The sequence below is a fragment of the Cryptosporidium andersoni genome (assembly GCF_001865355.1).
Source record: "Cryptosporidium andersoni isolate 30847 chromosome Unknown contig_21, whole genome shotgun sequence".
Lineage (NCBI taxonomy): Eukaryota > Apicomplexa > Conoidasida > Eucoccidiorida > Cryptosporidiidae > Cryptosporidium > Cryptosporidium andersoni.
In genome coordinates, this window is record NW_027122817.1 from 146965 (window position 1) to 157976 (window position 11012).

Below are 11012 nucleotides of genomic sequence, written 5' to 3' on the forward strand. Positions count from 1 at the left end.
ATATGTAGATCTTCGCCAGTAGAAAAAAATTGACCCGCCCCATTTGAGTTATTTTTAATATTATAAATTTATATAACGAGATTACTCATTCCAATTGTTGGATATTTTAGGAAAGAAAAAGTGACTGAAGAAAGTATGAAGGGTTTTGGTTCTAAATCCAATTATATGGCAAACTCAGCTGGAGATAGCAATATAGATACTAACCTATATAGTCGACAGATTGGGACACTGGGTTTAGAAGCAATGGGAAAGCTAATACAATTAAGAGTTCTTATTATTGGCCTCCGTGGATTAGGAATAGAGATTGCAAAAAATATTGTTTTAGCGGGTCCCAAATCTGTAACTATTGTAGATGATCAAATTTGCACATTTTCTGATATGGGGGCAAACTTTTATATATCAGAAAGTAATGTAAGCAAGGGAGATACAAGATCTGGTGCTTGCATAAAAAAGTTAGAATGCCTAAATGATTATGTTTCAATCTCTGTATATAATGGGACTATTACTGAAGAGATTATCTTAGAGCATGATATAGTTGTATGCTCTGATATCCCACTACGAGAACAATTACTATATAATTCGTATTGTAGATTACGGACTCCCTCAATTAAATTCATTTCTGCTAATTCTTTAGGACTATGTGGTTCCATTTTCGTGGATTTTGGACCTGAATTCTGTGTCTTTGATAGTACGGGTGAGGAACCGAAAAGTGCCATAATTGCTAATATATCTAAAGGTTCTAGTCCTACAACAGTAACTTGCCTTGCAGAGAAAATCTTACCATTCCAAGATGGAGATTATGTTACATTTAGGGAAATTCAAGGAATGTCAGAACTCAATGACTCAGGACCTTACAAGATTACAGTTACTGGTAAGCATCAGTTCACAATTGATATTGATACCAATAATTTATCACCATATTTGAGAGAGGGTATTGTTACTCAGGTAAAAGTCCCAACTATACTTAAATTTCGTTCATTAGCTGAGTCTATGCAGAACCCTTTATGTGATGACCAAGATATGCTGATAGTTCCTGATTTGACTAAGTTTGGTAGATCAGAGCAATTGTTTTTTGCTATTTATGCTGTAATGCAATATTGCGATATTCATGGCCATAGACCTTCTCATGAAGATATAAATGCGATACAAGAATGTATAAAAATTGCCAATGACTTGAATAATGATGCCAAAAAAAGAGCAGCAGCTCATGATACTTCTATTAAATGTAACATTATTACTGTTGACAGTATTGATACTCACATTGTAACTAGCGTTTGTAAATACTCACGTAGCTGTATTTCTCCTATGGCAGCTTTTCTTGGAGGGATTACAGCCCAGGAAATTGTAAAGTCCGTTGGCAAATATATGCCACTACGACAATATTTCTTATTCGATGCATTTGAAATATTGAATATGCACAATTGTGAATTAGAAACATCTATTTGTCAAACAAGTGACTTTACATTATCGAACAGTCGATATGACGATCAAATAGCCATATTTGGTCGTTCATTTCAATCTATTTTGGGTTCCTTGCATGTTTTTTTAGTAGGAGCTGGTGCATTGGGGTGTGAATATTTAAAAAGTATGGCTTTGATGGGAGTAGGTTGTGGAAATGGTCTAGTCACTATAACAGATATGGATAATATTGAGGTATCAAATTTAAATCGCCAATTTTTATTCAGACAGTATCATGTTGGCTCATCGAAGAGTTTAGTAGCAGGACAAGTAATTAAAGAAATAAATGCAAATTTTAATGTTGAATCTATGCAAACACGCGTAGGTACTGAAACTGAAGATGAATTTGATGATAACTTTTGGTATAAGTTGAATTTTGTTGTCAATGCACTAGATAATGTCCCATCAAGGATGTATATTAATGATCGGTGTCTGTGGTTTGAAAAACCACTTCTAGAAAGTGGGACATTAGGAACAAAAGCTAATAGTGAGACATATTTGCCACATAGAACCCAGTCATATGCAGATAACCGTGATCCTGCTGAAGAGAGTATTCCTCTTTGCACATTGAAGCACTTTCCTCATGCAATTGAACATACAATTGAATGGAGTCGAGACGCATTCCAAGGAATTTTTACTGACAACCCTAAAGAGACTATAACATTTTTACAGGATCCAGAAAATTACTTTTCACGTTTAAAAAGTGAAGTTAATCCTAATGTTTTATTTGAAAAGACTGAGAAAATTTGCGAATTAATAAGATGCGTTCTACAAACAGATAGCCCTACTCATGAAGATTGTATAAAAAAGGCTATCCTACTATTTAATGACTACTTCTACTTACAAATAAGACAACTTCTAACAAACTTTCCACCTAGTCATCTGAACTCAGATGGTTCGCCATTTTGGTCAGGTCCAAAAAGATGTCCAATACCTCAACAATTTGATGTAAAAGATCCTTTACACTTTAGTTTTGTATTAGCAACAGCAAACCTCTTTGCTTTTATACTAAAGCTTCCTTATATTACGGATTATGACATTATTTACAAAGCTTCTCAAAATGTGGTATTACCGGAATTTGTACCAAAAAATATATTTATAGAAGTTGACAACTCAGATAGAGCAGAACATAAGAAGTCAAATAATATCGATAATAGTGCAAACAATGCTCAAAGTGAATCTATTAGAATTGAAGCAAATATGAAATTTCTATCAACTCTTTCAAAAGATGCCATTATGAAGTGCCTACAGATAATACAACCTATTGAGTTTGAGAAAGATGATGATACTAATTTTCACATTGCATTTATAAATACTTCAGCAAATCTTCGAGCTCGAAATTACTCAATTCCAGAGTGTGACCATCACAAGTGCAAGATGATTGCTGGTCGTATCATACCAGCGATGGCAACTACAACGGCAATGATCACAGGTTTGGTATCTTTTGAAATTTTGAAAGTTGCTTCTAGAACAAATCGTAAAATTGAAGACTTCAAGAATTCATTTATAAATCTGTCCCTACCCTTATTTGTTATAACAGAACCACTACCTCCTCCACAAACAAAGTCTAAGGATTATGATCCTATTGTTGGGGGCCCCGTTAAAGCTAAACCTGAGGGTTTCACAGCTTGGGATAAGATAATAATTTCTTATCCTAATGGGACAATAGAAGATATTATCAACTATTTGCGCAAAACTATGGAACTAGAAGTTCAAATACTCTCGTTGGGGAATGTATGCTTATATAATGCATATATGCCATCTCACAGTAACCGCAAAACTGTTCCTATTATTTCTTTGGTTGAGCAACTTACAAAGAAACCTTTGCCAATTAATAGAAATTACTTGGCACTAGAAGCAAGCTGCTGTGATACTGAAGATGGAACTGATGTTATTATCCCCACTATTAAATTTACTTTTAAATGAGTGTAATATGAAGAAATTACATTAACTTGTAGAAGTATCCGTTGAAATATTCGGGAATTTACAGATCTCATCAATTAAGTGCTTAAATCCTTAAGTACTTGGTAGAAATGTTATACTACATATCAGAAAATAGCTAATTCCAAACTAACAAAAATCTAACTTTAGATCTTTAATTGTGGACATTTAAATATAGAAACTTGCTAAATTTCTTCACTAAATCTATTACTATGCTTACCACTTATATCTGCTAGCTAAATCATGTTACTTTATTTTTTAATATGTTTAGTTTATTATAGGAAATGACTGGTAAGAAATTTACATGCAAAATAAGAAGTGTCAATTCAGCTAGCTTTAGACTTATCTTAAATATCTATAGCTAGAAAGTGAAGGTATTACATAAATAAATATTGACTACTATTTAATATATATAGTATGGTATTTACAATATCTGCAGGGCTAGAATTTATAGTAAATAAAACATACGACTACTATAAAGATACAACTACGTGAATATTACAAGCTATAGAATCATTTAAAATTTGGATATATTTTCAGTCTCTGATTTGTTATCATAAGAATTAATTACAAAGTATTATCACTATGCCTGAACCAATATAGGTAGAAGTAGTACACTTAATAATGTAAAATCAATGTAATTAAAAGTAAAAGTTGATTTTAATATATTATTCACAAGTAAATTAATATTTTGGTGCAGGAACATAACCCTTAGTTCATATTTCCCTTAAATTTCTTATATATGTTTAATACTCAGTTTATACTTCTTATTTAGCAAACTCGACTAATGAACTCTAAAATATTTTGATCCTACGAGATTCGCAAATTATTAATAGCATTATACTGATCAATCTATTAAATATATCACTTTTTGTTACTAGATATATATATTCATCTTTGGTATTTTTTTTAGTATACCTTTAAGTCCTACAGGAGTTTGCAACTAAAATTTTGATATCTAAACCCTAGTAGAACTAAGAGTAGACTTCTTACTTTAAAAAAACTCTAGTCATATATAAGAGTACAACTACTACTCATATTACAACTCAGAGTATTGCTACTTTGATTATTCTTCATCTCTAAATTTCCATTAGATCTGTAATAGATTTTAATAGAGTTCAAGCTACATTTATATTAATTTTGAATTTAATGTGAAATATAATTGAATTAATCACACCTAATAATTAACTTTTTTGCTTACATAATATTTACTAATTTTATCAAAATACTTTTTATAGTCTTCAGCGCTCTATAAAGTCACTTTTTTTCATTGTTGGTAATATTACTCTTGTAAAGCTCTTTTTGATTACATTATCTTCATAATATAAAATTTTACAGTTCACATTATCTTTACTAGGCCTTTTTAATGAACCTAAATTTATGTGAATCTCCTCATTAACAAAAACTCATTATTTATATCTAATAAAAAGTGGAGTTATTGGTTCATTACTTCTGTTTGTACTATGGGTAACTAACATGAAGCCCATATAAAGTACTTTTGGCGCTACTTATTGTGATAATTGAATTCATTAATTTACGTTAATATCTTCGTGAAGACTTTTTTTTTTTTTTTTTACTAACGCTGTTTAACAAGCTATTTTCATCACAAATTCACTAAATTAATCATAATTTAACGCACTGTTGTATTGTTTTATTTATTGTTTCGATTTTAAATTTCGGTCTTAGTTCTTCCAGTTAATATTCGACTTGACTTATTTGTGATTTCTTTGTTTCACTTCCTCTGTAAGAATTTTTACCCCTAATCATAGCCCAAATCTGTTTAGTTTCTAATGAACTTATTATTCTTTTTAATAACTTAAATGGATCGAAATAAGTGTTAGTCTATTTTACAGTAATCACTTTTGTTTTATGGTGTGAAGTGTATATAAACAATTTTTTACAACTTTCATGTAATCAGATTTTAAGTTGGTAGTACAAAAAGATGATAATTACATCTTTTTAAAAAAATGAATTGCTACAGAACAAAAAACAAGCTCCTATTTAGCACCTAAACTTAGTAATTCCTAATTATTTTATCTCCTATTGATTTTATTATTAATTAAAACCGAACTAATTTTTTTACTTGATATTTAAAAAATCTCTTAGCTTAGATATCATATTTATTTGTATTCATATACAACTTAAAATTCAACTTTTGGATATATCTGAATATAAGTTCGAACAAGATTATTTTGCACATATTGTATAAGACCTTTAGAGTATGAAAAGTTACTTTTGCAACTATTTATTAAAGGGAGTAATTTTATTTTAGCTTAATTCTCAATTTTAACATTACCATAATATTAAAAAAAAAGATATATCTAGGAAAGTAATAAATTTTAGTAGTATTTATTCTAATAACTATTATAAGTGAAATTATATAAATTGCAACTTATCTCTTATAAAGCTATAGGTTGCCTTCAAGCTTAAAAATTGCATTCTATATTCACATCTAAATATAAAGCAATATTTGTCAAAGGCCAAGATACTATCTTAAAAGTTTTATAAGTAAATATCTATGTATTAATTCTTGTTTAAAACTGTATTCTCTAAACTTAAAAAGTTATTTTCATACACACTATTGCTTGTCTGTTAGCGCGTCTGTCAAGCTTATATTAGGGATCCTGGTTGATTAGCTTGGAAAATTTTAAATATACTAACAATGTTTGAAAATAATTTGGTTAATGAGATTTATTACTTGTCATCTGAATTACATGGTCATACAAAATCTATCCGATGTATTTGCATATTGAAAGATGATCGTATAGTAACTGGTGGCCAAGACAACAAAATTATCATTTGGAGAAAAAGAACTATTACTGGAGATGATCACTTAAGTACTGAATGGGTTATGGATATGTTACTAATGTATCATAAAAGATATATTTTAACTCTTGAAGCTTCATCTATTGGAGTTGGAAATAGTGAAGAAGCCGTGTCATTTTACTCTTCAGGTTTAGATCAGATCATACATAGGGTTTCAGCAGATGATGGCTCTATAATACTTACATTTGAGGGTCACACATCTGCAGTGTGCAGTCTATCAGAAATACCATCTACACAACTATTGGTATCAGGTAGTTGGGATGGGACTGCAAGAGTATGGAATATTTTGACCGGAATATGTATATTAGTGTTAAATGGTCATTCGCATGCTGTAACTACAGCAGTGACACCCATTTTATTTGACAAGGTTGTTTATATAATAACTGGAAGTCAAGATAAAAAACTACGCGTATGGAATTCAAGCTCTGGTCAATGCATTTATAATTATGACGATGCTCATGATGATATTATACGCTCAATAGAGCTGCTAGTTAATTGCGAAAGTTATGAAAAGTCATGTTTCAGGGTCCTTTCTGCTTCAAATGACACAAAAATAAAGATATGGGATATCAACTTTTTTAGTTCGTTATCTGTAGAACTCAAACACTTGGCAACTCTCTCAGCTCATACATCCTTTGTTTTTAGTGTATGCGCTTCTAAGAAACATCCAAATAGATTTTTTACTGCTTCAGATGACTGTACAATAGTTATTTGGGACTATAATTCTCTCAATAAGATTTTACCAGTTCAGTCAATCCCTATGTCTGCTACTGTTTGGCAAGTAGTGGAAATGCACATGGAAGATACCATTTTATCTGTATCTGAAGATTCAGTATGTAGAATGTGGACAACAGATATTAACAAAGCTCTACCATTAGAAATACGTGAGAAGCAAAGGAAAGAAGCAAATAACTTAAAAATAGGAACTACTAGTCAACAGTTAGGTTTAAATGATATTGACTCACTAGGTGATTTACCACATGTAAATATGTTACAAGCTTATAAAGGAAAGAGATTAGGTGAAACAAAGCTGTTTAGAGATGGAGATTTAATAGTTTCTTATATGTGGCAGGGAGAGAATTGGGAGAAGATTGGTGAAGTTATAGGAATTGACAAACAAAATTATTATGATGGTGATTTTTATTTCCCTAAAGGGAATTATGACTATTTATTTGATGTAGAGCTACATGGAAGTGGGATTTTTAAGAAATTACCTTATAATAATGGTGACAATATATTAGAAATTGCTCAAAAGTTTTGTGCTAGGGAGAAAATAAGTATTACCCACTGTGAGGCAATATGTAAATTTATAAAGCAGAATACAAAACAAATGGAGATTATACAGATAAGAGATAACGAACAAATTAGAGGTAATTTGGACTCTAATCTACAAAAATATACCCCAATGTTGAATTATGTTGTATTTAAATCAGCAAATATAGATGGCTTGATAGAGAAACTACTACGTGAAGCTCCAAGAGCAGCTATAAGAAATAGCACACCAATGGACTCTTCTACAGAAATTGGACTTTATGACGTTGAAGAAAAGTACTTAGAAGAAGCTTTGCGAAAAATAAGGGAGGATTTAAAAAATAATAATTTTTCTTTTAAAAATTCCTTTAGAGCAGTTGAAATTGATATTATCTATAGAAAGATGTCATGCTGGACTACAAACCCCGAAATATGCGTACCTATTTTAGATCTGTGGAGAATTCTTGCTCTACATCCACAAAGCAGTGATATTCACAAGAAGAGTGACAAAGGATGGTGGTTGATAGCCTGTGCCTTAAAGTTAATTTCATCAGTAGCCCAAAATGTTAATGCAAAAGAGATTTCTACTTACCCAAGTTATTATGGTCCACTTATACAGGTTTGTCTGAAGTACTTATGTAATACATTTTTCAATAATACAAATAGGCAAGTATTACTCCAACATTGCGAGGACATTCTTTCATCTATCAGTTATTCAGTCGATCTTATCATTAAGAAGTCCTTTCACATTTCTAGAAACCAGTCAATCAACTTTAATGTCATAATCTCACTTTTAAGTTTATTACTAAATTATTCTATTGGATTTTTTGAGTATAATAACTCAAAGGGTAAAGAATTTTGCATCAAGATCATCTTAAAGCTAATACCACTATATTTAGAGGAGACATCAGAATATACGCGAGTACCTAATGAATTATTGTCTACTACATTAATTACAATTGGAAATATTTGTAGTGTTTCATCCCCAAATGCTATATGTAAAAAGATGTTGGCAGAAAATGAGTTTTTAGTTAAATTACTAGCTCAATCAGATATTAAGGGCCAACCTTTAGCGTTAGTAAAGATGATAAGCAGCTTATTAGAACTATAGATCTCAAGATGAGTTTGAACATTTTTTATATAAAATGAGTCATTTATTAAACTCTCTACATCGGTAGCAATGGACCTTGAAGTTGCTGCTTGTGATTTCTATATCCTTCCTTTTTATCCATTTCCCTAGTCATATCTGCCGGAGTTTTTAGTCCCCCCATTAATGACTGAAAATCACTAGGTTGACGGGGGTACTGCATTTGCTCTATGTATTGTTGCACTCTTTGTTGCTCATTTCCTCTGTTCCACCGTAATTGATCTTGATAAAATGCATCACTCCACAATTTCCTTTCATACCAATAAGTAACTGCTATTAAGAGAGGTGTGAATATTGTAAATAGAGTGACATAGAAACCACTGACAAATCTCCACTTAATTGGTAGTGATATAAAGGAGTCCTTAAATCTCAGTGAAAATACGATTATTGCTATAGTTGATAGAAAAGAACATATTATACAAGATATTTGAATATAATATAATCTAAGAAAAGTTATTTTTAATGGGGTTATACTTTAGTATCTACAAAATGAATAACAAACATACCTTTGAACAAGAACTGAGGCATCATTAATAGATTGAACAATTCTTGAGCTTGCAACAGCAACTACAATAATCAATGTAATTTGCGAAATTATAATGATGATCTCAGTAGCTATACAAAAAGAAGGTAATAATTGGATTGAATTACAATAGGCTATTGAATTAAGTGCAGGATTTCGATTTTCAAAAAAATTTGCGAATTCAATATTCTCTTCTGAATATTGAGCATTTACTTGATAAGATTCTGAATAGTTACAGGCCATATTCTTTGCATATTGGAAATCTAGAAAGGTAGCTGTTGAATTGAATTTGATCCCATTCAGATAATAAAGTGAGCTTTGAGAAGCATCATCTTGAACCCAGGGAAAATAAAATATCGCAAGAAAACCAAGAGTAGCTGTTAATAGGACAAATAGAGTACGAGTAATTGCCAGCGCTAATCTGTTCATTTTAAAACTTAAACAATTTTTATTGAATTTTCCTGAGTTTCCCTCCAACATGTCCTTGTCGCTATTTGATAGCAGCAATTTTTCTAGCTTTAATTTGCATATTTATAGATTAGATAAATAAGAAAAATCTATAATGAGTAGCTAAATATTTGATCCTAAAGATAGTATACTTAATATTGGACTAGAAAAGTAGAAAGTTCTATTAGCTAGCTATTATGTTGAAAGTGACCTAAGTGTGACTGACCTATTATAAAAGGCACTTTTCTAACTTATACCTATTAACACAAGCTTTTATACGATGTAAAGATGAAATGTACGGGACATCCTTGATATTGAAAATAAAATCTCTCAAAGTTAACCATAAAAAGAATCAAGTTTCAAAATGCACCCTTTATTGCATGCATTAGAGACAGGACAACGGGTCTCTTTGTGATCGCATACAATAGGTGATTAACAACCCTAATATCTTAAAAGTGGAAGTTAATTCAGCATATATACACATTTCAAAGGAGAAAATTCCTTTGTTAGTTATATATCTATTATACTTTCCGAGTTCAATGAAATGGACGCTCTTAACAGAATAGTTGGACGTTCATCATCAAGGAACCAATCGGAAGATCTTGGGATTGGATGGAAAGTTTTATCTGCAGTTGCAGCTACAGCAGTAATACTAGAAATAGCTTCCTTAATATTAAATGGGTGGAGAGTTGCTCCAGCAATAACATATCAGTATACACAAAAGGGTAATATTAAAACATGGCAGGTTTCAGAGTCCGAGTTTGGATTGTACTTATTCAGGTACAATGGTGGATCATCAGTAAGACCCTGGTCATCAGTAGAGCAGTATATTTGCAGTTGGATTAGCACATATGTAAGTTATTCACAGATTCAAGAAACATTATGGGGTAGTAATTGTTCAAGTGACTGCCAAACTGCTTTAAGGACACGATGCTCCTCCTATGTCAAATTTGCAAACGGTGGATATTTATGTATGTCTGCATTAACCATATCAGCGATTATCGGGATAGTTGGCATAGTTTGGTTATTCGTCTTTGGGAAAAGTAAGAACTTTTTATTATTTGCTTGGAGTACATCAACTATATTATCAATTGCTGGAATTGTATATTGGTGTTATTCAACATATGAAGCTATAAGTGGTATTGTTTCAACACAGCAGTATCCCTATCCTGCATTAGGCTATGCTTCATATTTAGCAATGTGCGCTACAGCATGCTTCTTAGTTTGTGCTATTGGTGTTCTTGTTGTCCATTATCTCGAGGCTAGAGCTACTCGTGAGGCACGGCAAGCAGAGATGATACAAAATGTTGGAGAATCTTGGATGCCTGGTATGGGTCTTTCACCTGGTATGGGTCTTTCACCTGGTATGGGTCCTCCATCTGGTATAAATCCAACACCTGGTATGAATCTTCCACCTGG

The 11012-nt window shown here is 31.5% G+C and overlaps 4 protein-coding genes across 4 annotated transcripts in view; 3 read left to right on the forward strand and 1 right to left on the reverse strand.

Annotated features, from left to right (window-relative positions):
* Positions 1-135: 135 nt before the first annotated feature.
* Positions 136-3384, forward strand: cand_015020 (ubiquitin-activating enzyme E1 family protein; the record flags this gene model as incomplete). Its single annotated transcript, XM_067211737.1, has 1 exon — positions 136-3384. The coding sequence occupies one exon, from the start codon at positions 136-138 to the stop codon at positions 3382-3384; it is 3249 nt and encodes a 1082-aa protein (XP_067069532.1).
* A 2677-nt stretch (positions 3385-6061) lies between these two features.
* Positions 6062-8587, forward strand: cand_015030 (phospholipase A-2-activating protein; the record flags this gene model as incomplete). Its single annotated transcript, XM_067211738.1, has 1 exon — positions 6062-8587. The coding sequence occupies one exon, from the start codon at positions 6062-6064 to the stop codon at positions 8585-8587; it is 2526 nt and encodes an 841-aa protein (XP_067069533.1).
* Positions 8588-8642: 55 nt separating this feature from the next.
* cand_015040 (uncharacterized protein) lies at positions 8643-9575 on the reverse strand (the record flags this gene model as incomplete). Its single annotated transcript, XM_067211739.1, has 2 exons — positions 8643-9066; positions 9130-9575. 2 exons carry the CDS (start codon positions 9573-9575, stop codon positions 8643-8645), a joined length of 870 nt encoding a protein of 289 aa, XP_067069534.1.
* Positions 9576-10137: 562 nt separating this feature from the next.
* Positions 10138-11012, forward strand: part of cand_015050 (uncharacterized protein) — a gene marked incomplete at both ends in the record, with an annotated part of 1092 nt that continues 217 nt past the window's right edge. The window contains one exon of the mRNA XM_067211740.1: positions 10138-11012. This exon is cut by the window's right edge and continues 217 nt beyond it. Within this exon, the coding sequence (XP_067069535.1) occupies positions 10138-11012 (875 nt within the window).